General features: G+C 39.3%; 1 protein-coding gene across 1 annotated transcript in view; it reads right to left on the reverse strand.

Annotated features, from left to right (window-relative positions):
- Positions 1-26,674, reverse strand: part of MALRD1 (MAM and LDL receptor class A domain containing 1) — a gene marked incomplete at its 5' end in the record, with an annotated part of 847,841 nt that overhangs the window by 20,568 nt on the left and 800,599 nt on the right. The window contains 2 exons of the mRNA XM_035729081.1: positions 13,550-13,646; positions 13,740-13,819. Of these exons, the coding sequence (XP_035584974.1) occupies positions 13,550-13,646; positions 13,740-13,819 (177 nt within the window). The remainder of the gene's footprint in view (positions 1-13,549; positions 13,647-13,739; positions 13,820-26,674) is intronic.

Genomic DNA, 26,674 nt, shown 5'->3' on the forward strand with positions numbered 1-26,674 from the left:
AATCTCCTGAGTAGGCATTCAAAATCCCAATCACCTCCCTACAATGTACTTTACAAAGTGTAATGTATTGTGCACCCTCCCATATTCTATAGCTGTGTTAGCCATTTTTGAAACGATGAGTGTCCACATTTTATTTTTTTGAAGCCCCGTTGCTCATCTTTGTCTGGATTCTTTGTCCTTCAAGTCCCCATACAAATGCTCCCTCCCTTTTGTAGCCCTCTTCATCCATCCATGTGAATTGCTAGCTCCCGAGAATGCCTCCGTGTGATGTTTCAAGACTTGCCTTGTGTATGACTCACCCCACTCAGCTGAGAGATCTGGCTTCATGCAACCCCCGGCCACAGGGCAGGGAGTGGGACTCTTAGGAGCAGAAACGTAACTGCCTTGACACAAATGCTCTTTTTCCTCTATGGGCCTTTTCTGCCATTTCGGGACAAGAACACAGAGATTAGGATTAGGGGGAAAGCATCCGGGAACAGGTGGCGTAGGCTTCTCTTTAAAATAGAGAAGAGAGAGGAGGGGGAGGAAACACATGTGGTCCAGTACCATTTCTAAGGGCAGGATTTTGAAACCCTGTTCTCAATTTCCCTTTTCCAGCTCAAAGCAGACATCTAGCAAGATTGGCAGAGCATGGCTCTGGTATACAAAGGGACTGAGAATGGGGAGTGAGGTTACTAGATTTTAACAGCTGTATTTCTTGTGGGCAAATGCACACACATGGAGAGAGCAAAAGTTTGCCAGCATTATGAGACAACCTTGGTTGTGGCTGCTAGTGGTTGTTGTCTAAGTGAGGTACTCATTTCTGGAATTAGGGCAGGCTCACTAGTGACGCTGTAGCTGCAAAAGCAGCTGAGTGCCTTGAGACACAAAGTGAGGTTTTGGTTTTTGCTAAGGATAAATATTCACTGCTGGGCCCAAGTTAGGCCTATCCAGGGATCTTGAAGGAGAAAAAGTAGCCACACTTCTGCCTCCAAAGCTCCACATTATTACACAAGGTGTTTGCAGTGGCAAAGGGTCTGGTAGAGAGAATATAGTATGAGAGGGATAGTGAACTTTATCTGGGGGCCAGGGCCGCTCATTCAAGCATCTCAAACAACAAGAGCACCTGTGACTCCCACGGGGGTTACGGGCAGCTGGCTCAGCTGTGGGGATCTTAATCACCTTCTTTCTTATCCGGAATATAAACACCAGTCATTCTCTTGATTATCCTTTCCTTCCACTTTACCCCCAGAATATTTTGGTTTACATTTTTACTTTTACACCCATCATAGTTAAACATATGTTATGAGTCAGAAAGCGGGGTATCATCTTATATATTTTCGAGCTCTCTCAAGACTAGCACATAGGAAATCTTAAATAAATGTTTGTGGAGTTGAATCATGACGCATTCCCAAGATCACATTCAGGTCGTAAAATTTCCTACTCCACAATCTTTCCACTGTTGCACACACTTACGATCCTATGAAATTATTTAGAAATTTCCAGATGCAAACTTAAAAAAAATCCTCACATGGACATAACTTATTTCTTAGCGTAACTAAATGAAATATGATTAAACTTTTATTAAATTAACACAATCCTTCAGGAGTAACTGCCGCAGTGCAGCATAATAAACAGCCACTTATTGCCTATTTTTCCCCAGGCAAAGAAGATATAATCTAAAATAGAAAAGCAGTGGGTATTATATGGCTTCACGTAAGGTAAGAATAAATAGTCCACTATTTATTTGTATCCTTTATTCTTCATTTATGGGTATATGTTTGATGATCACATCGCATCATTTTGATTACTGAAACAACCCTAGAAGACTGCCGTATTTGTTACCTTCCTCTAAACTGGCATGAGTTACAATCTGGTGGATTTGGGGCCGTGGGGAGAGGGGTACCAGATCCTTTTCAGAGACTTTTCATGATGACCTCCATCCCCACACTACAGTGCCTTGCTTGTATAGAGTCTCTGCAGCAATGTTTGCATATTGATCCTACCCCAAATCTCCCATAGGTGATTTGACCAGAAATGGGATCTTGACCCCCAAGTGGGCTAATCAGTAGGTTTTCCTTGGGAATAAGTAATGGGGACAAAGAGACATGCCTAAAGACGTAATGGGTAACTAACACCCATTTTGTAGCACCATTTTGTTATAAAGATGGGAGTAGAGGAAATACATGTTCAGAGAGAGAATCACCAAACAGAGAAGCAAAAAGCAGCAGAGACGAGAGGCAGATGAAGAATACCAATGGGTCCAGCCCTTCCCCACCTCATTCATTGTTATCTTTGAACTCTGGCAAATGTACATTTTTACACTAAATTCTTTATTTTGATTAAGCTAGCTTGAGATGCTTTCTTCCCCTCCAGTCAAAGAGTCCTCACTAATATATATGGTAGCAAGTAGCTAACAGAAGGGTCACAGGATGTATAATAAAATCTAGGAAACAGATCTCTAAAAACAACTTTAAGAAGCTTATTGCTGTGCTTAGCATTGTCTGAGCATGCAGTGCTCCAGCCTTTGGTTTTTTAAAAAAATAATAAAAGTTTCTCTTAAGTCACTGAAGGGCTTCTTATGCTACAGATCCTTTTTACAAAATCTAATGAAAAATCTTAAGGTTTATTTAGAGAGAGTAACAAATTTCCTCGCGTTAATTCCTGTATATTTCAATTTTGATACTATTTTCAGGGTGAATCAAAAGACTTAAAAATTTGATGTGCAACACTATTAGTTAAATGTAATCTCTAGACATAAGCCATGTTTTTGGTGCTGCTCAGAAGCAATAATGGTCAATAAAGTATAGCTAGTCTTCAGTAGTCACGTAGTGGATACCGATTATGCATTCAGAGCTAGATACTGGGGACATGAGAAAAGGACTGGTTAATATGGAAACAGTTAAGTAATAATACTACATAATAGTGTTGTAACTGTCTTCCTGAGGACAGCATTCTGACAGCTCAGTGACGAAACCTGAAGGGAAGCCAGGATGCTTTTGCTTGGTATCAAAAATATGTGGGTTTGGATAGCTCTGTCAGGCAGCGGGTGTGGGAAGCCATGTGTTTTGGGGGAATGGTGAGAACTTTTCCAAAGAGTAGGGGGTGGAAGGGTGGCGATGGTGGAAAGTTAAACTTGGTGCAGTGGCCTTTGAACATTGCCATTTGAGTTTCCCTAAAATAATTTAGGAAAAAAAACTATGCCTCTCCTTTTATATTTTTAAGTTAACGTCTCGAATTTTTATTGGAAGTTTAGTGGTTGCAAAGGACATAATTTCTGAAATATTTTATGTGAGTTCCTTAAAATTATGGAATTTGTCTGCCATGAAATCTGACAAAAGTCAGTCCTGCTCTCTGCTCAGATCAAACTTAATTTTCAGAAAAAGACTGGCTTCATTGTTCAACTCAAATAGATATATTAAAATGTGTTCCATGGCAATCATCTCAATTAATTTTCAAGTTCTGAGTGGGAAAGGAGAGAGGGGGAGAGAGAGAGAGAGAAGTAACTTGGCAAAAGATTCCTCTCCTGCCTCCCCTTTTTTTTTTTTTTTAAAGATTTTATTTATTTATTTGAGAGAGAGAGAGAGAGAAACAGCATGAGAGGGGAGAAGGTCAGAGGGAGAAGCAGGCTCCCCGCTGAGCCGGGAGCCTGATGTGGGACTCGATCCCAGGACTCCGGGATCATGACCTGAGCCGAAGGCAGTCGCTTAACCAACTGAGCCACCCAGGTGCCCCTGCCTCCCCTTTCAATACATCTTAATTCAAGTATCTTAGTACATGAATCCCTTTTGTGGGGCTGTATTCTCAGATCATGCCTCTATTTGGCCTCTCGGGGGTATTCTTCTGTCTTCCCCCTTATAATTTATTTTGATGAGATTGAGGATAGGTGTGAGGTAAAGGGGACACCTGTGAAAGAAGAAATGAGAGAGGGGAAGCAGCAGGCCAGATGTACCTTTTTTCAATGAGAAAAATACATTAAATTTGAGTGTCTCCTTGAAACTACTTATGCTGCATACCTTTGAGAAGTCTCTGAGACCTAAGGTAAGCATCCTGTAGTCAGGAGACCCCCAGTAGAGAGCATGGGGGCAGCTCAAGTTTTGGCTTATCTGGTTCCTTTGAGGGGCTCCTCTCCTCAGTCGCACAAATGAGAACTTCATCATTGTGGCCTCTGGGGCAGGATGTGTAGTGAGCAGTTCAGGACATCATTAACAAGACTGAGAATACAGTCTTGAGTGACATTTGTGTTGGGCAGTAATAGGGAATAAAACCTTTTGGGATTTTAGAAGTCAGAAGAGAAGGTACTAGAGAGAGGGAAGTAGACAGGGAGGTAAATCAGAGGGTCACAGACAGAGATACTGTCTGGAACCTCAAGTGTTGGACCTTGCCTGCCTCTTCTAGGAAGTAGAGACTAACATTTGGGTACCTGATTGAGTGATCTATTCCAAGAAGGTAATTTAAAAACATCAAAGTGCTTTCTTCTTTTACAGTTCTTTATTTCTATCATGTTCTATCAATCATCCCTCATTCTTGGTCCAGTTCACATATCTTGGGCAAATTTCATAGCTATATTACCGCTTTTAATGATCAAAAGTTAGTTTTTAATGATTAAAAGGTAATCCAATCCACTTGAAAGATGCCAAGCATTACCAGATTCTGACCTCAGTTTGTGTGCTGTTCCTTCTCCATTTCAGACTCGACATTTGACCGTAAGTACTGCTTAGGGTGAGGAAGAGGATGAGGGTCCTGACGTGGCTTGGAAACATCCCCACCCCTTATCTTGAGGCTTAACTCTGGTGTAGACAATGAGAAGAGGGGGATGTGGGTGGCTGGAATATTCCTACTGTCTAGTTAGCTATCCTCAGTTGGGAGCCCCTCCTCCCACCCGTCACCGTTTACACAGTGCATCTGTATAGGTCTGACTTTTTTGGAGGACTTCTCCTGTCATGAACTCCATGGTAATAGTGTATGGATTTTGTGTGTATGTACAAATCTGCTTCATTGGGCCCCTTCTGTCATTACAGAGAAGAAAGGCAGCTATATCAGCTTTCAGGTCAGTCTGGCTCCCAATGCCCTCTCCAGGAGAGGCATTGCCTCACTTAAACTAGCAGCTGCCTGAACAGCCGTACAACTCCAATTTGTCTCTGTTCTCTGTGCTTCTTCAGATGCCCTGAAGAAGGAAGCTTAGGTTCTCTTCCATTCCTTTGGAGGATCATGCATAACTGGGATGCAGCTAAATCCCCACCACCCTCTCCTGTCCTCTTACTGATCCCAGTATATATACCCCTGGTATATTATACCACAGATCCTTTTAAGGCCACTGAATACAGAATACTCCCATGGCTATCTATTTTCAGAAGAATAAACCAAAAGTTATCTTTATGTGTTTCTGAAAAAAGGGTACATGTGTCAAATACTCCTAAGAACTTTTTTTTTCTACACTTTGCTCTAATGAGCACCAGGAAGCAGATTTTGCAGATTTTTCACATTTTTTTTTTTTCTGGACATCACCAATCTGAACTGTTGATTCTCTTGGGGGCCTCCCATCATTTGGTACTGGGTAGTGCTGGTGATGGTATATTCTTCCCCTTCTTTGTTGGAAAGAGGTAAAATTTCTTACCATAAATACTGCACTACCCCAAAGACAATGACTCCAAGAATGCCTTTTCCTCTTTTCTTTCCAGTCCTTTCCTTAGGGTAGACCAGACAGATGAAAGATTGGGTGATGGCAGTATAAAGGGTTCTGCTTCCATTACAGGCCTCAGTGGGTTGTGTTTGATGACCCCAATTACTGGTAGTCTTCGACAGCTAGGAGCCTCTTATTTGAGGAATGTAGCCAGTTTCCCTCAGTTTCTTGTGAATCTTCTGCTAGAGGAGTTATTGTCAACTAAGAGTCCTGGTGTGTTCATGTAGGGAAATAATGAAGTTACCCTTATTTCTGGGACCTCAAAGGTAGGTTCCAGAATATGGAAATGACAGATACTAATATCTTATATATTAAAGTCTGTGAATCTAGAAAAAAATTCTATGTAGAAGTCTAGGAAATGGTTGAAAGCATAGTATGGATCTGGATCTTGGACAGAATTTCAGTAAGAGAAAGATGTTTTGAAGCCATTAACATATAGACAGCATAAAACCTTGGAGATGAATGACATCTCCCATGGAGAATGTGTAGATGGGAAGGAAAGCAGAGACAGAGGGAAAGTATAAAATTGAAGGACAGAAATGAGAGAAAAAGAAGTGGCTGCCAGGCTGTGGTGTAATGCAAACAGTATTTGTCTGAGAGATCTCTCCATAGCCCCCATGGTACAGACTGTCCAACACAGATCTGCAGGAGTGAAATTTAGGGTTCTTTTTGAATATTCTCACTCGTTGTGTTAATATGACAACTTGTTCACATATTGTGATGATTAACTTTATGTGTCAACTTGGCTAGGCTATAATGCCCAATTGTTTACCCAACACTAGTCTAGATGTTGCCGTGAAGGTATTTTTAGGTATGATTAACATTTACAATCAGCCAAGTTTAAGTAAAGCAGATTCCTTCCATAATGTGGGTGGGCCTTTCAATCATTTAAAGGCTTTAACAGCAAAGATTGAGGTTTCCAGAGGAAGAAGGAATTCTGCCTCAGGGCTATGGTGTAGAAATACTACCTTTGTTACTAGCCTGATATATTTGCCTGGTGGATTTTGGACTCAACACAGCACCATCAACTCTTGCTTGAATTTCCAACTTAGCATCCTGCCCTACAAGTTTCATTCTTGCCAGCCCCCACGATTATATGAGCCAATTCTTTAAAATAAACCTCTATTTCAATATATTAATATTTTAAATTATAATTAATATTATGTAAGTATGATATAATATTTATAGAAATATGTTTATCTTAAGGTATCTTCTATCAAAATGTATTAATATATATAATTTGTCAATATTCTATATTATATGTGTTAATATATTAAGATAAAGATATATATACACACACACATACACAGAGAAACAACAGAATATCTATCTAATCATTTCTCTTTCTCTAGAGAATCCTAATACATGTGTGCATTCTAGCACAAAACTGTATTTCACTTAGAAGCTTTGTGTGTATCTTTCTCACTAGATTACAAACTCCTTTAATTCCAGACTGCTTCTCATTCATGTTTGTATCCACATTGGTCTATTTCAAGCACATAAGAAATAATTAAAGAATTAATAGATGAGTAAGATTGTCTTGATAGTAATAGATTGAAGATGTCATTTTTTTCCCTGATGAAACCATAGGTCCATAATAACTGCCTTAATTGATGATATCAAGATTGGTGTCTGCTAATTACCATGATTGCAGAATGAGAAGAATTCATCAAGTATATAAAAAATTGGCACCAAGGAAAATGCAGTTATCCAGTATTCTGTGACACATTGGTATTGCTGCAGATCTAAATCTTTGATCATACATTCTGGCATGCAAGAAATGATGCATTTCTTTAATTTCTTAAAATATCATTAAATCTTATTCTGAGCCCTCATCTTGCTCAGTTCATGGAAAAAATCATTTTCATTATTGGGGTGACCTGTATCCCATATGGGTGATAGGAAGATGGATATTGGGCAGGAAGCTCCCAGGATCCTGAATGGCAATGTAGATTGTAAGCTCTTTTTGTTACATTTGGTTTTGGTTTTTAATTCAGATATGAAAAATACGCAGTATTAAGTTTTCAGGTATACAATATAATGATTCAAAAAATTCTACACATTTCTCAGTGCTCATCAAGATAAGTGTACTCTTAGTGCCCTTTATTTCACCCATTCCCCACCCACCTCCCACTGACAACCATTAGTTTGTTCTCTATGTATGAGTCTCATTTCTTGGTCTCTTTTTTCTTTGTCTTGTTTATGAAATTCCACATGAGTGAAATCATATGGTATTTGTCTGACAGACTTATATCACTTAGCATTATACTCTCTAGATCCATCCATGTTACTGCAAATGGGAAGATTTATTTCTTCCTTATGGCTGAGAAATATTCCATTGTGTGTGTCACATCTTTTTTTTTTTTTTTAAAGATTTTATTTATTTATTTGAGAGAGAGAGAATGAGAGATACAGAGCACGAGAAGGAAGAGGGTCAGAAGGAGAAGCAGACTCCCCGCTGAGCGGGGAGCCCGATGCGGGACTCGATCCAGGGACTCCAGGATCATGACCTGAGCCGAAGGCAGTTGCTTAACCAACTGAGCCACCCAGGCGCCCCATCTTTTTTTTTTTAAGATTTTATTTAGAGAGAGAGAGAGCGTGAACAGGAGGGAGAGGGAGAAGGAGACAGCATCCCAAAGAGACTCCACACTGAGTGCAAAGCCTGACGTGGGACTTGATCTCACAATCCTGAGATTATGACCTGAGCTGAATCAAGAGTCAGATGCTTAACTGATGGAACCACCCAGGTGCCCATATATCACATATTCTTTATTCATTAATCTATGATGGACACTTGAGTTGCTTCCATAATTTGGCTGTTGTAAATAATGCTGCAGTGAACATGGAGTTATGTATATCTTTTCAAATTAGTGTTTTTGTTTTCTTTGGATAAATGCTCACTGGTGGAATTACTGTATCATAGGGTAATGCTATTTTTAATTTTTTGAGGAACCCCCATACTGTTTTCTACAGTGGCTGTACCAATTTGCATTAGCATCTACAGTGTATGAGGGTTCCTCATTCTCCACATCCTCCTCAACACTTGTTATTTCTTGTCTTTTTTTTATTTTAGCTATTCTGCTAGGTGTGAGGTGATATCTCATTGTGGTTTTGATCTGCATTCCCCTGATGATTAGATGACGTTTAGCATCTTTTCATGTGTCTGTTGGCCATCTGGATATCTCCTTTGGGAAGAATGTCATGACCTGACACTGAGGTAAGATCCTCTGCCCATTTTTAACCAGATTATTTTTGGAAGTTGAGTTATAAAAGTTCTTGATACATTTTGGATGTTAACTCCTTATCAGATGTGTCATTTGCAAATATCTTCTCCCACTCAGTAGGTTACTTTATTGATTTGTCAGTTATTTCCTTTGCAGTGCAAAAGCCTTTTTTATGATACAATCCCAGTAGTTTAATTTTGCTTTTGTTTTCTCTTGCCTGAGGAGACATATCCAGAAAAATGTGTCAAAAAAAGCACTGCCTTTGTTTTCCTGTACCAATTTGATGGCTTTAGGTCTCACACTTAGATCTTCAATCCATTTTGAGTTTATTTTTTTGTATGGTGTAAGAAAGTGGTCCAGGTTCATTCTTTTGCATGTAACTGTCCAGTTTTCCCAGCACCATTTATTGAAGAGACTGTCTTTTTCCAGTTGCATATTCTTGTCTCCTTTGTTATAGGTTAATTGACCATAAAAGCATGGTTTATTTTTGGGCTCTCTATTCTGTTCTATTGATCTTTGTGCTAGTAGCATACTGTCATGATTACTACAGCTTTGTAGTATATCATGAAATCTGGGGTTGTGATACCTCCAGTTTTCTTCTTTTTCAAGATGACCGTGGCTATTGGGGTTTTTTGTGGCGTCATATAAATTTTAGGATCATTCTAGTTCTGTTAAAAATGATGTTATTTTGAAAGTGATTGCTTTAAGTCTAGATACTTTGCGTAGCATGGACATTTTAACAATGTTAGTTCTCTCAATTCATGAGCATGGAATATCATTCCATTTGTTTCTGTCATCTGTAATTTCATTCATGAATTTGTTAAGAGTTTTCAGAGTAAGGATCTTTCACCTTGGTTAAGTTCATTCTTGGTATTTTATTATTTTCGGTGCAATTGTAAATGGGATTGTTTTCTTAATTTCTCTTTCTGCTACTTATTAGTGTATAGAAATTCAGTAGATTTCTGTATGTTAATTTTGTATCCTGTGACTTTACTAAATTCATTTATCAGTTTTAGTAGTTTTTTTGGTGAAGTATTTATGGTTTTCTATAGATAGCATCGTGTCATCTGCAAATAGTGAAAGTCTTACTTTTTTGTTATGAATTTGGATGCCTTTATTTCTTTTCTTGTCTGATTGTTGTGGCTAGGGTTTCCAGTACTTTGTTGAATAAAATTGGCGAGAGTGGACATCCTTGTTTTATTCCTGGTCTTAGAGGACAAGCTCTCAGTTTTTCACCACAGAGTATGATGTTAACGCTGTGTTTTTTCATTTATGGCCTGGATCATGTTGAGGTATGTTCCCTCTAAACCCATTTTATTGAGAGTTTTTTATCATGAATGGATGTCATACTTTGTCAGATGATTTTTCTGCATTTATGGAGATGATTATATGGTTTTTATCCTTGCTCTTGTTAATGTGATAGATCACATTGATTGATTTGTAAATACTGAACCGCTATTATCTCTGAAATAAATCCCACTGGATCATGGTGAATGATTTTTTTAATGTAGCAGATTTGATTTGCTAATATTTGTTGAGGTTTTCTACAACTGTGTTCATTACAGAGATTGGCCTGTAGTTTGCTTTTTTTTGTAGTGTTTTTATCTAGTCTTGGTATCAGGGTAATGCTGGCCTTGTCCAATGAATTTGGAATTGTTCCTTCATATATTTTTTTGGAATAGTTTGAGAAGAGTAGGTATTAACTCTTCTTTAAATATTTGATAGAATTCACCTTCCAAGCCATCTGGTTCTGGACTTATGTTTTTTGGGAGTTTTTTGATTACTGATTCAAGTTCTTTTTTTTTTTTTATTAACATATAATGTATTATTTGTTTCAGGGGAACAGGTCTGTGACTCATCAGTCTTACACAATTCACAGCACTCACCATAGTACATACCCTCCCCAATGTCCATCACCCGGCCACCTTATCCTTCCCACACCCCTCCATTCCAGCAACCCTCAGTTTGTTTCCTGAGATTAAGAGTCTCTTATGGTTTGTCTCCCTCTTTGGTTTTGTCTTGTTTCATTTTTCCCTCTCTTACCCTATGATCCTTTGTCTTGTTTCTCAAATTCCACTTATCAGTGAGATCATATGATAACTGTCTTTCTCTGATTGACTTATTTTGCTTATATAATATCTTCTAGTTCCATCCACGTCATTGCAAATGGCAAGATTTTGGGGTTTTTTTGATGGCTGCATAATATTCCATTGTATACATATAACACATCTTCTTTAATCATTCATCTGTTGATGGGCATCTAGGCTCTTTCCATAGTTTGGCTATTGTGGACATTGCTGCTATAAACAATGGGATGTGTGTGCCCCTTTGGATCACTACATTTGTATCTTTGGGGTAAATACCCAGTAGTGCAATTGCTGGGTCGTAGGGTAGCTCAATTTCCTTTTTGAGAAACCTCCATACTGTTTTCCAGAGCACCAGCTTGCATTCCCACCGACAGTGTAGGAGGGTTCCCCTTTCTCCATATCCTCGCCAACATCTGTCGTTTCCTGACTTGTTAATTTTAGCCATTCTGACTGGTGTGAGGTGGTATCTCATTGAACTGATTCAATTTCATTGGTAGTATTCAGTCTGTTCAAATTTTGTATTTCTTCCTAATTCAGATTTGAAGGTTTTATGTTCCTAGGAATTTATCTATATCTCTGTGTTCACTGCAGCTTTATTTACAACAGCCAAATTATGGAAGCAACTCAAGTGTCCATCATAGATTAATGAATAAAGAATATGTGATATATGGGCACCTGGGTGGTTCCATCAGTTAAGCATCTGACTCTTGATTCAGCTCAGGTCATAATCTCAGGATTGTGAGATCAAGTCCCACGTGAGGCTTTGCACTCAGTGTGGAGTCTCTTTGGGATGCTGTCTCCTTCTCCCTCTCCCTCCCGTTCACGCTCTCTCTCACTCTCTCTAAATAAAATCTTAAAAAAAAAAAAAGATGTGACACACACAATGGAATATTTCTCAGCCATAAGGAAGAAATAAATCTTCCCATTTGCAGTAACATGGATGGATCTAGAGAGTATAATGCTAAGTGATATAAGTCTGTCAGACAAATACCATATGATTTCACTCATATGTGGAATTTTATAAACAAAACAAATTTAATAAATATTAGAGCAGAAATAAACTAGAGACTGAAAAAACACAAGAGAACAGATCAATGAAACCAGGTACTATTTTTTTGAAAATATCAACAAAACTGATGTACCTTTAGCCAGACTCATCCAGTGAGAGAGAGGACTCAAATACATAAAATCAGAAATGAAGAGGAGAAATACCCATTGAAACCACAGAAATACAAACAATAATAGAGATTTTGAAAAATTATATGCTAACAAATTGGACAACCTAGAAGAAATGGATAATTTTTTTTTCTTTATCTTTCCTGCCCAGTTGGGTGGGTATGATGGGGGCAGATCCATAGGAGAATGTCGAGTAGGGTATACAGTGTTAGCAATCTAGATAACGAGTGTTCACACTCATTCTTGAAGCTGTCTGGTTGTCTAAGCTGGCAGGGAGGAGAAATGTCACCTGCCAGCTCTTATGTTCTTGGATAAGTCTCCTAAAAATCCTTGCCCTTGCAGCATGCATTCTGAGATTATAAAGAAATCTACTTCATGCATGCCCCAAGTAATTTTCAGATTGCTGCTGCTTTGCTATATTTTGGCAGGGTTGTTTGTTATGTTCTACTTTTAACGATGGGGACTCAAGTTTCCTATTGCCCTCCAGCTCTTCCAGAGTGCAACCTACTGATTTTTGAAGTACCCAGTTTTAAGCTCTGCTAGTTATAAAAACTCCAAAAGTTAAGCCCCAGTTGTTTTCAGAGCCAAATGTTATGGGAACTTATCTTTCCAATGCAGGTCCCTCATGTCTGGGGTGTCTGGTGTGGGGTCTGTTCCTCTCCTGGCTTCATGATTGTGGTGTACCTTTTGTTTGTGGTTAATCATGTGGGAATTTGGTTCTTGACTGTTTCTCTGTCCCTCCTGCCATTTTTGGTGTGGCCACTGCTCTAGAATTAACTGTACAGAGCCTGTTCTGCCAGTCTTTGGGTCATTTTCTGGGTTAGTTGCACTGTCATGGCTGCTATCTAGGTGTATCCACGGGAGGAGGTGAGCTTGGGATCCTCCTACTCCACTATCCTACCAGGCTCTCTCCCTTCAGTAATTGGGGTCTTCTTCGTTTTGCATGAGTTCCTTTGGGTACAGCAGCTCCTGGTTTTTGTTCTGTATATTACCTAGAACTTGGGAGTCTGGACCTGAAACACTGATGTTTAGAGTTCACTTGGAGGGCCAAGAAAGCATCTCTTTTGCAGTTCTGTTGCCTTTCCCAGACACCACAAGCATGTGGGACACTCATCCCCTCATGTCTTTTAATCTGTGGAGAATGCCACGTTCCCTTTCTTTTTGTCATCAGAACTTCTTTTAACATAATGTGAAAAGCAAACTTAAGGCTTTTTACTGAAAAAAGAATGGTTATTAAGTAGCTCCTACATTCTGCCCAGAAAGAAAGAAATTCACAAAGCATAGAAACACTAAAGTTACCTGCATGTAAATGCAGTGAAAGAAAAATCGAGCAAATGAAATGTTTCAGAAAATTGTTCTGCCACAGTATATTTTATTCAGCAATCAAAGGCATCACTTACCTGACTGGTACTTTTCTGTTTGCAAGAAAACACACAACTGCAATTATAGTATGAATCATCAGGAAAGCTAATCCAATGCACAGGAATGCCCATATATCTGGAATTTCAAACCAATTAAAAAGATAAATATGCAGTGAAAAACATTTAAAACTCCATATTTAAACAATTATTTAGTCACAATGTCACCTACTGTTCTGACTGTATGTGAAATCTGCAGGGGAAGTGTTAACCTTGATGTGGCATCGATTGCCGTTCCATCCTTGTCCACATCTGAAAATGAGAGAAAATGTGATATTTAAATAAAAAAAAGTAGAAACCTATTTTAGCAGCTTTATAATGGAATAAAATGATGAATGTCAAATAATGATACAAGGAAGGTAGGTAATTTTGATAAGAAACCAAAAATATTAAACCAGAGCAAAAACAAAATTAAATTTTATTATTTTCATAATTGAGTGAGATCATTTTTAAAAATATCACCTTCTTGATTTTATCTGTAGGGTGGGAACTTAGCTTTCACATGCTCTTTTCTTATTTTCAGTATTGATTTGATTTTTACCAATGTCCAGTCCAATATTACCTTATTGTTCATTTGTCTCAAAGCTAAAAACTAGTATTTTTTTCATTAGGAAACAGATTTTTTTTCAATATTGATGGAAATATTAAAATTACAGATTTACATAAATCAGTATATTTATCACTATATCGGGATGATCCTTCAGGTACACAGATTTGAAACCAGGTTAATAACCTCATTGGATATACCTGCAATACTATGACTTAATTAACTTTGCTTTATTTAGGGCTATCATAATGAAACCTAAAACACTGGGAGTATTTCCTTTGTGGGTGGCTTTCAGAACATTCAGAAATGGGGATTAGCTTCTACCTCAAAGGGAAATCACGTTTATTTTTAAGCAGTAAATACGTTAGATTTTTTTCTGGTATAGTATGTGTTTGCATGTGAGTGTGAAAGCTTATGTATTCATAACTTTCTATCAGAAATAACAGGATACAAATTATTTGTATTTGTTTGGTTGAATTTTCTGCCAAGTTCATGGTACATGCCACAAAATAGGATTAAATGGTAGCTTTTGAATATGTGTGCATTGAAGCTGTGTGTTACAAGCAATGCTTCTTCAGTACACAGTTATATTTTACCTGAATCTTTTTGAATTTGAAAATGTGAATGCTTAATAGCAATTTCTGCCAAAAGCAATAACTTCCTTAAATATAAAAAGCTTAGAGTTTCAAGAAGGTCCATAAGAATGCCACCTTTCCAGGACACCTGGGTCATGATCTCAGGGTCATGGGATTGAGCCCTGTGCTCAGCACAGAGTCTACTTGTTCCTCTCCCTCTGTTCTTACCCCCATTTGTACTCTCTCTCAGTAAATAAATAAAATAGGCGTGCTGGGGTGGCTCAGTCAGTTAAACACCTGCCTTTGGCTCAGCTTGCGATCTCAGGGTCCTGGGATGGAGCCCTGCATCAGGATCCATGCTCAGCAGGGAGTCTGCTTCTCTCTCTACAACTCCCCCGCTTGTGCTCACTCTCTCTCTCTCAAATAAGTAAATAAATAATCAAGAAAATAAAAACAAAAGAATGCCTTTTTTCCTTTTCAGAACTAGAACAAATAATACCAAAATTTATATGGAACGACAAGAGACCCTGAATGGCCAAAGCAGTCCCTAAAGAAGAACAAGGATGGGGGGAAAAGATGGCAGAGGAGTAGGGGACCCTATTCCAACTTGTCCCTGGAATTGAACTGGATATCTGCCAGACCACTCTGAACAACAATGAAATCAGCCTGAGATGTAAGAAGATAGACCTGGATCTCTACAAACAGAATATCGCAGGTGGTGGGTTTCTTGGTATGAAGAGGGGAGCCGTGATTCTGCGGGCAGATATCAGAGGTTAAACAGAAGGGTGAGGGAGCTCAGCTGTCGGGATCCTACTCTGCCTGTGAGCAATAGCCTCCCGTGCTGGGGACCAGGCACAGACTCGCAGACCGGTAGCGACAGGAAAGGGACTTTAGGGCAGCCCGGAATGAAACCAGAGCAACAGGGCCGCGCGTGTGACCTGGGGGCGGCTGGCGGTTTTAGAAGCACAAAGGGCAGAGACGTGCCCCAACCTGGAGGTGAGGACTGGGAGCGCTGCTGAGGGGCACACAACCCAGGATGCTGCAGTTTATAGCAGCACAGACAGAAATGGGGACAGTGTGGCCTGGAGAGCTCACTAAAGAACAAACTGTGATCTCTCTGCTCTGAGGCAGAGGGTTGAAAACAGTCTCTTCTGCTCTGACTCTTAGAAGAGATAGTGGAAAGCCATCAGAGAACAAAAGCCCCCCAAAAACGGTTTTCACTGAGCCCATCCTCCACCACAAAGGGCAGGGCAACTCTGCCCAAACAGGGTAGCCTGAATAACAACGTGGCAGGCCCCTCCACCAGAAGACAGGCTGGGAAAACAAGAGGACAGCAATCCTAAAATCCCTAGAAAAGAGGTACATCTTGCTTGGGTTGTGGTCAATAATTTGGACTCTATACATTCCCTCAACCACCCCTCAACAGAATGACTAGGAGGAGGAAACCCCAAAATAGGAAAGACTCACAGACTATGACTTATGCCACAGATTTACAAGTGGATTCAGATATAACCAAGATGTAGGAGATGGAATTCAGGCTAGCAATTGTGAAGACAATAGCTAGAACGGAGAAATCAATTAATGGCAACATAGAGTCTCTAAGGGCAGAAATGAAAGCTGAATTGGCAGAACTTAAAAATGCTATCAATGAGATCCAATCTAATCTAGATAACCTAACAGCTAGGGTAAGCAAGGCAGGAGAACAAATTAGTGACCTAGGAGACCACTTAATAGACAAAAAGGGAAAAGAGGAGGCCAGGGAAAAAACAAGTCAGAATCCATGAAAATAGAATCATAGAAATAAGTGACACCATGAAGCGTTCCAATGTCAGAATTATTGGAATCCCTGAGGGGGTGGAGAGAAAGAGAGGGCAAGAAGATATATATGAGCAAATTGTAGCTGAGAACTTCCCTAATCTGGGGAATGAGACAAACATTCATGTCCTAGAGGCAGAGAGGACCCCTCCCAAGATCGGGGAAAACAGGCCAACACCCCAGAATGTAATACTAAAACTCACAAATCTTAGAACCAAGGAAACCATCTTAAGGGCAGTTGGGGGAAGAGATTCCTTATGTACAGAGGGAGGAACATCAGAATAACAGACCTATCCACACAGACCTGGCAAGACATATTCAGGGTACTAAACAAGAACAACATGCAGCCAAGAATACTTTATCTGGCAAGGCTGTCATTTAGAATGGATGGAGAGATGCAGAACTTCCAAGACTGGCAGAAACTGAAAGAATATGTGACCACTAAGCTGGCACTAAGAATTATTAGGAGGGGTTCTATAAAAGGAGAAAGACCCCAAGAGTGATATAGAAATGAAATTTACAGGGACAATCTATAAAAACAAAGTCTTCACAGGCAACATGATGACAATTAATTCATATCTTTCAATAATCACTCTCAAAGTGAATGGCCTAAGTGCTCCCATTAAAACGGCACAGGGCTGCAGATTGGAAAAAAAGGACCCACCCATATGCTGTCTACAAGAGACTCATTTTGACCCTAAAGATACTCCAGACTGAAAGTGGCAGGGTGGTGATCCATATTCCATGCCAGCGGACCTCAAAAGAAAGAAGGTGGGGAATCGGAAGGAGAGATGAACCATGAGAGACTATGGGCTCTAAGAAACAAACTGAGGGTTTTGGAGGGGTGGGGAGATGGGTTAGCCAGCCCAGTGATGGGTATTAAGGAGGGCACGTACTGCATGGAGCACTGGGGGTTGTACAAAAACAATGAATCGTGGATTACTGCATCGAAAACTGGTGATGTACTGTATGGTGACTAACATAACATAGTAAAATAAAATTTAAAAAAATTAGAATACTGAAAGGTATGAAAAATATTGGATTTCAAGATATACTGCAAAGAAGTAGCAAAACAGTATGGTACTGCCACAAAAATACTTGGACAGACGGAAGACAATAGCTCAGAAATAAACCCATGCTTTATATGGTCAATTAATTTATGAAAATTAGACAAGAATATACATTGGGGGAAAGACTCTCTTCAATAAATGGTTCTGGGGAAAGTGGACGTTATATGCAAAAGACTGGACTGTTTTCTAACACCATACACAAAAATAAACTCAAAATGGATTGAAGATCTAAGTGGGAGACCTGAAACCATAAAACACTGAGGAAAAGCATAAACAGTAATTTCTTTGCATTGGCCTTAGCAATGTTCTTTTAGATAAATCTCAGTTAATGGAAATAAAAGCAATATTAAACTGTCAGGACTACACCAAAATAAAACTTAAAAAAAAAAACTTTTGCACAGTGAAGGAAGCAATCAAAAAAGCAAATAATACATCTGAATATCCGAAATTAAATATATAAAGAACTTTTATAACTCAACACCCAAAAAATGGGCAGAAGACCTGACCATTCAGGTCCTCACTGTCGAGTCATGAGATTTTTCCAAGGAGACATCCAGATGCCAACAGATACATGAAAAGATGCTCAGCATCAACTAATCATCAGGGAAATGCAGGTCAAACCACAATAAGGTATCACCTCACACCTGTCAAAAGGGCTAGACTCAAAAAGACAAGAAATAACAAGTATTGGCCAGGATGTTCTGGAGAAAAAGGAATCCTTGTGCACTGATGGTGGTCGGGCAGATTGGTACAGCTACTTTAGGAAACAGTATGGAGTTTTCTCTAAAAATTAAAACTAGAAATATCTTATGATTAAGTAATTCCACTACTGGGAATTTACCCAAAGAATACAAATACACTATTTTAAAAGATAAATGAACTATTAAGTTTATTGCAGCATCATTTAAAATAGCCAAGACATGGAAGAAACCTAAGTGTCCATCATAGATGAATAGAGAAAGAAGACGTAGTGTGTGTGTGTCTGTATATAAAATCATATATATAGCCATAAAAAAGAATTAAGAGTTGCCATTTGCAGCAACATGGTTGTACTTAGAGGGTATAATGCTAAGTGAAATAATTCAGACTGAGAAAGACAAATACCAAATTATTTCATATGTGGAGTAGAAAAAAGTAAATGAATAAACTGTCAGAATCAGACCTGTAAGTAAAGAGAACAAACAATATTTGGGGTGGGCAGTAGGGAATGGGCAAAATGTGTTAAGGTGAAGGGAGAAACTTGGGGGAAAAATTTCCTTATTTTTTTATAAAGTAAAAGTGTAGGACAATTTGATTGTTTTGATGTCTCTGAAACTGAATTTTTTTTTTTTTACTCTTGCCACCCATAAGATGTTTTCTTTGTCATTCCTCAGTTAACATTGAATCGACATGCCAGTTTTCACATGTACAGACACTGTGTGCCTAGAGACAGGGGACACTTTTTCCTCATGGGTTATTTTGGCTCCTTTAGATTTTGAAGTTCCACTTCACTGGCATCAGATCAAAACTACAGCAATATTTAGGCAAATTATAATTTTAGACAAATTGTAGGTGCTTGAATGTGCCTATTAAGATAAATTCCAGTGCAAAATATCTTGGAATACCAGTGAAAATAAACAATGGGTAAGTTGGGAGAGTAGGAGGATCCTAAGCTCACCTCATCCCATAGATACAAGTAGATAACACCCGTTAAGTATAAATAACCCAGAAAATGACCCAAAGACTGACAGAACAGACTCTTCACAGCTAAATGTAGAGAAGAGACCATTTTTAAGAGGATAGGAAGGGCAGAGGTCTGGTTGGGAGCCAAACTGACCTGCAAATTGTGTTTTGTGGAGGAATGTCACAAATATGGAGGGGAGAGGAGAACACCAGACACCCCAGGCACAGGGGAACCTCAATGGGAAGACAAATTCACATAACATTTGGCTTTGAAAACCAGAGGGTCTTAATTTCATGAGTTTTCATAATCACTGGGGCTTAACACCTGAAACTTTAAAAATCAGCCGGTTTAGCTGTGGGAGAGCCAGAGGGCTATAGGAAACTGGGTCCCCACCCTTAAAGCAACCGGCATAACAGGTCCCCTGAGATGCAGTATAGAAGCAGCAGTTTGAAAAACATGGGAAGATTTATATACTAATCTCAGAACATATGCTAGAGTAGAGGGGCAGGGATCTTCGGGAGACTATTCCAAGAACAAAAGAGTGGGTGGCACCATTTCCTTGCACCATCCCCCAGCCTAGATACAAGATTACCTGCCGGAACCGGTGCAACTTGATTATTCTCCACCTAGCTAGTGGCCTGACCCCACCTGCTCAAACCAGTCCTCAACAGTTTTCCAAAGCCAGCCACAGGTCCCCTCCCACAGACGACCAGTGCAAGTGTGCTAACACCACTCACCCTGCCCCTGCATTTTCCTGTGGACCTGCCTCCTCCTCTGACCTGGCTTTGGCAGTTTTCCAAAGCAGCTACAGGACTCCTCTTACAGTAGACTTGCGCAAACCTTGCAAACACTGATGTCTAACCACTGTGTTCTTTTGTGGACCTGCTCCATTCAGCATGCCCCTGGCTGGAGAGCATCCAAAGCTGCACCAAAGCATAGCAGTGTGCAAGCAGCCCAGGTAGGCACTAGCACTACTTCAAAGTGACTCCTACACTATGGAGGAGAAAAATCAAAAAACAAAAAACACACATGTACCAGTTTGACCGTAGCCATAGCAGTGGGCTGGGAGCAGACATCTCTGAATGCAGTCTCTGCCCACCAATGAAAGCTTCTCTGGGGACAGCATTCAGGTGCTACTATGGCTCTGGAAAATGCCTGGTCTGATCCAACTCAAGCTCAAGGTGGCCCCAGCCTGGTCCTTTAATGGAAGGACCAGTTGCTGCCCACAACACGAAAAGAGAGCCATTGAGCCAACTGGAATGAAGGCACATGTGGCTCAGACACAGTGGTAGGGTGCATGCAGTATTCATAGGATACACCTCTGAAGTGTCACGTTCTGGTGAATGGGGGACATCGCACTGCAAGGCACTACAGGACTTCTTCATAAAGCCGCTACTTTCAAGAGAAGGAGATGCAGCTGAATTTCCTAACACACAGAAACACTAAGAGTGATTGAGACAAAATGAGACAGAAGAATACGTCCCAAATGAAAGAAAGAACAAAATCTCAGCAAGAGAACTAGCCAAAATGGAGATAATATGCCTCATAGAGAATTTAAAGTAATGGTCATAAAGATACTCCCTGAACTTGAGGAAAGAGTGGAGGATCTCAGTGACACCTTCAACAAAGAGATGGAAAACATAAAAAAAAAAAAAAATAAAAGCAATGAGATGAATAAATAAATAAAATTAAAAATACAGTAGAGGGAATAAGTTGTAGACTGGGGAAGGAAAATTATGGACCAGTGACCTGGAAGACAGAATAATGGCAAGTGCTCTAGCTGAACAGGAGAAAAAATAAAAAATGAGAAAAAAATTAAGGGCACTCAGTGACACCATCAAGTGTAATGACATTCACATTATAGAGATCCCAGAAGGAAAAGAGAGAGAAAAGGGGGTGGAAAATTTATTTAAATAATAGCTGAATCTGGGGAATGAAACAGAAAACCAGATCCACAAGGCACAGAGCCCTCAATAAAACCAACCCAAGGAGTTCCACACCAAGAGACATAGTAATTTAAATGGCGAAAAGTAGTGACAGAATTTTAAAAGCAGCAAGAGAAAACGAAACAAAAAGCAGATCCCTATAAGGGAAACCCCATAAGGCTGTCAGCTGATTTTTTTTTTAGCAGAAATTTTGCAGGCCAAAAGAGAGTGGCATGATATATTCAAAGTGCTAAAGGAAACAAACAAACCTAACACCAAGAACACTTTATCCAACAAGGCTGTAATTCATAATAGAAGAGATTGAAGAGTTTTTCAGAGAAACAAAAGTTAAAGGAATTCATCACTATTAAACCAGCCTTACAAGATATATTAAAATGGGACCTTTGATTTGAAACGAAATACTGTAAGCAGCAGTAAAAAGAGTGGGAAGCACAAAAGCAGTAAAATTAAGTATATCAAAAATCAGTCAAGGCATTCACAGAATGAAAGAAGGTATGACACTATATATGTAAAATATTGGGAGAACAGTAAAATTTTAGTGCTTTTACAATGGTTTCAAACCATTAACTTAATACAGACTACTATATGCTAAGTGTTATATATAAGCTTAATGGTAACCACAAATTAAAAGCAGATAATAGATAAGCAACATGTAAAGAGAAAGAATCCAAGCATATAACTCAAGAAAGCCAGCAAACCATGAGAGAAAAGAGTAAGAGAAGAAAGGAACAGAGAAGAACTAAAAACAACCATAAAACAAGTAAAAGGGCATTAAGTACATACCAGCAATAATTACTTTGGATGTAAATAGACTAAATGCTCCCATCAAAAGACATAAGGTGACAGAATGGATAAAAAAGAAGACCCATCTATATGCTGTCTGTAAGATACTCATTTCAGACCTAAACACGTGAACATTGAAAGTGAAGGGATGGAAAAGCATTTATGCAAAATGGGACTGAAAAGAAAGCTGGGGTAACAATACTTGTATCAGACAAAATATTTTTTTTAACTTTTTATTTTAGAGAGAAAGTGCACAAGTGGTGTGAGGGGAGAGGGAGAGAATCCTCAAGCAGACTCCTGGATGAGCATGGAGCCCGATGTGGAGCTCAATCCCAGGACCTTGAGATCATGACCTGAGCCAAAATCAAGAAACTGCTGCTTAATCAACTGAGCAACCTAAGCACCCCAAGATAAAACAGACTTTATTATTTTTTAATCTAAGATTTATTTATTTGAGAGAGAGCACACAAGCAGAAGGGGCAGGGAGAGGGGAAGAGAATCTTAAGCAGACACTGTACTGAGCATAGAGCCCGATATGGGGTTTGATCTCACAGTGCTGAGATACCAGAACCTGAGCCAAAACGAAGAGTTGGACGCTTAACCCACCACGCCACCCAGGTGCCCCCAAAATAGACTTTAAAACAAAGACTGTAACAAAAGACAATGAAGGATAGTACATAATCTTAAAGGGAAAAATCCAACAAGAAGATAAAATAATTGTAAATATTTATGTACCCAACATGGAAGCACCCATATACTTAAAGGAGCTTTTAACAAACACAAAGGAAGTACAGTAATAGTAGGGGACTTTAACATCCCACTTACATCAATGGATTGATGTAAAAGAAACAAGGAAACAATGGCTTTGAGTGACACATTGGACTATATGGATCTAACAAATATATTCAGAACATCCCATCCTAAAACAGCAGAATACACATTCTTTTAAGGACACATGGAACATTCTTCAGAATGGGTCATATATTAAGCTGTAAAACAAGTCTCAACAAATTTAAGAAATTGAAGTCACACCATGAATCTTTTGGACTGTAATGCTATTAAAGTAAAAATAAACACCAAGAAAAAAAATCTGCAAAGAAAACAAGCACATTGAGTTAAATAACATACTACTAAACAATGAATGGGTCAACCAATAATGCAAAGAGGAAATTAAAAAAAATACATGGAGACAAATGAAAATGAAACACAATGGTCCAGAATCTTTGGGATGTGGCAAAAGTTATTTTCAGAGGGATCTTTATAGATATATAGGCCTACCTGAAGAAGCAAGAAAAATCTCAACCTAACCTTTCACCTAATGGGGCTAGAAAAATAACAAAACCCACAACCAGTAGAAGGAAGGAAATAATAAAGATTTCCTTTATTTAAGAGAAGAATTTCTTCTTTCCTTATTAAGAGAAGAATTTTTTTAAAAAGTAGAAACTAAAAACCAAACAAAGATAATAAAACAGATTGATGAAACAAGCAGCTGATTGGTTTAAAAGATCAACAAAATTGATAAACCATTAGCCAACCTAATAAAGGCAGAGAAAGAGGACTCAAGTAAAATCAGAAATGAAAGGAAAAGTAACAACTGACACCACAGAAGTAAAGAGGATTATAAGAGAATATTATGAAAAAATATTGGCCAACAAATTGGTCAACCTGGAAGAAATGGATGAATCAAATAACCTCCCCAAAGTGAATCAGGATAGTCCAGGACCAGATGGCTTCAAAGGTGATTTCTACCAAACATTAAAAGAGTGTTAATACCTATTCTTTTCAAATTATTCCAAAAATAGAGGAGGAAGAAAACCTTCCAACTTAATTCTATGAGGCCAATATTACCTTGCTCCCAAAACCAGATAAAGATACTACAGAGAACTAGAGGCCAATATCTCTGATGAACATGATGCAAAAATGCTCAACAAAATATTTCCAAACTGAATCCAACATTACATCAGAATCATTCACCACAATCAAGTGGGGTTTATCTTTGGGATGCAAGAGTGGTTCAGTATTCACCAATCAATGTGATACATCATATCAACAAAAGAAAAGCTAAAAAGCAAATGAGCATCTTAACAGAGGCAGAAAAAGCATTTGACCAAGCACAACATTCATTCATGATTAAAGCGCTAGTACATCTAGAGGGACCATACCTCAACATAATAAAGGCGATATATAAAAATACCATAACCAGCATCATACTCAATGCTGAAAAACTCAACATAGTAGTGGAATTCCTAGCCCAGCAATCAAACAAAAAAAATAAATAAAACGCATTCAAATTGATAAGGAAGATTAAAAAATCTTTCACTATTTGCAGATGAAACGATACTATCTATATAAAATCCTGAAGAGTCCACCAAAAACAAACCAACAAACAAAAAACCCAGAACTGATCATTGAATTCTGTAAGTGAGTGCATACAAAATCAATACACAGTAATCGGTTGCATTTCTATACACTAATAATGAAGTAGCAGAAAGAGAAATTAAGAAAACAATCCCATTTACAATGGTACCAAAAATAAAATACCTAAGAATAAACTTAACCAAGGAAGTGAAAGATTTGTACTTTTTATTGTTATTGGTTTTAAGTAATCTCTACACCCAACATGAAGCTTGAACTTGTAACCATGAGATCAACAATCACATGCTCTACCAACTGAGCCAGCCAGGTGCCCCCCTGTATTTTGCAAACTATAAAACTTTGATGAAAGAAATGGAAGATAATACAAACAAATGGAATGATATTCCATGTTCATGGATTGGTAGAACAAATATTGTGAAAGTGTCCACATTACCCAAAGCAATCTACAGATTTAATGCAATCCCTATGAAAATACCAATAGCATTTTTCACAGAACTAGCAACCAATCCTAAAATTGGTATGGAACCACAAAAAAACCCAAACAGCCAGAGTGATCTTGAAAAAGAAAAGAAAAAAAAAAAAGGCCAGGGTTTAAAAGAATAATTACCATATAAAAGAGCCAGCCCTAGAACTCAATCAAGTGGTAAGAGTGCTACTGAAATTCTCTCTGGGTGGGAAGGGCTGATGGACATAATCTGTGTTCCCCCTGCACCTTGAAAGCATAGACCAGTGTATAATCCAGGTTCCCTAACTCGCCTGCCACCTCAGTGAATGCTGGGCCCCTAGCCTGCACAAGCCCCAGCTGTCCCACCAAGGAGGCCAAAGTGCAATCAATGCACAGTAGGATACCCCTGGTTAGTGCTCACTACCACTCCAGCCTTTGTGTCAAGGAGACACGGGCACAAAGCACCCTGGAACACTCCAGGCCCATACCACTTCAGCTCTAGACAGCTTGCTAGGGCACCCCTGGTTCAACGTGCTCTGGAACCTTCTGGCTTTGGAACCAGCTGCCCTGCCAGGGTGCCCCAGTGTGAAGCACCCTGAGAACCCCTGGCTCCTGCCTGCATTGGTTCCACTCACTCCGCCAGCAGGGTACCACCTGGGTGGAACATATGAGAACACTCCTACCCTCACTGGCCTCAGCTTCAGTCATGTGGCTAGGGCACCCCCTGTGCTGAGCACTCAGGGACACCCCAGGTTTTACCCCATTCAGCTTCAGCTATCCTACATGGGCAGCCCCATTGTGGAGAGCCCTGGGACAACCCAGCTTGCAACTGCTTCAGCTTCAGCCATCCTGTCAGGGCACATTTTGCATAAAGAGCTCAGAGACCACAGTGGCCCACAACCACTTTAGATTTACCTGTCCTGCCAGGGTGCCGCCTGCACAGACTGCCCCAGGACCCCCCAGCCTGTCCTCCACCTCAGCTCTAGCCACCTCTCCAGGGTACTCTCTGTGTGGAGAGTCCTGGAACATCGTGGTTTACATTTCAGCTTTACTTATCTTGCTAAGGCACCTTCTGCATGTAGAGTTTTGAGACACCCCAGCTTGCATCCAGTTTAACTATCCTGCCAGGGGACCCACTGTGTGGAGAGCACAGGGACTCCATAATCCATGCCCACTTAAGCTTTAGCTGCTGTACTAGAGCACCCACTATGTGGAGAGCCCCAGGAACCCCTGCCCATGCCAGCCACATCTCCAGCCAGCCAGGAAAAGTGACTAAAAACACATAATCTATATAGGGAATGACCATACATAAGGCCATTCCTTGAAGTTCAGAAGGAACTGTTCTACCTAATCAATGGAAACACAAAGTATATAGCAAATCAGGAAGACAGAGGAATATTCTCCAAAAGAAGGAACATGACAAAATCTCAGAAAACTAAATGAAATGGAGATAAGCAATATGCCTAATTAAAAAAAAAAAATGTAAGGAGGCTCACTGGGCTGGGGATAAGAGTGGAATAACTTAGACCTCCAATAAAGAGATAAAAAAAATTAAAAACCAATCACAGTTGAAGAATACAATAATAAAACATCCTCTAGGGGGAATCAACAGATTAGTAGATGCAGAAGAATATATCAGTAATCTGGCAAACAAGTGAATGGAAAGCACCCAAGCTGAATAGCAAAAAAAGAAAATAATTTTTAAAAAATTAGGAAAGGTTAAGGGATCTCTTGGGCAATATCAAATGAACAAACATTTGCATTATAGGGGTCCCAGAAGAAGAGAGAAAGAGGTAGAAAACTCGTGAAGAAGTAAGAACTGACTTGTTCTAACCTAGAGAAGGAAATAGACATCCAAGTTTAAGAAGCAAAGAGTTCCAAATAGAT

Source organism: Zalophus californianus, chromosome 9, assembly GCF_009762305.2.
Source record: "Zalophus californianus isolate mZalCal1 chromosome 9, mZalCal1.pri.v2, whole genome shotgun sequence".
Classification (NCBI taxonomy): Eukaryota; Metazoa; Chordata; class Mammalia; order Carnivora; family Otariidae; genus Zalophus; species Zalophus californianus.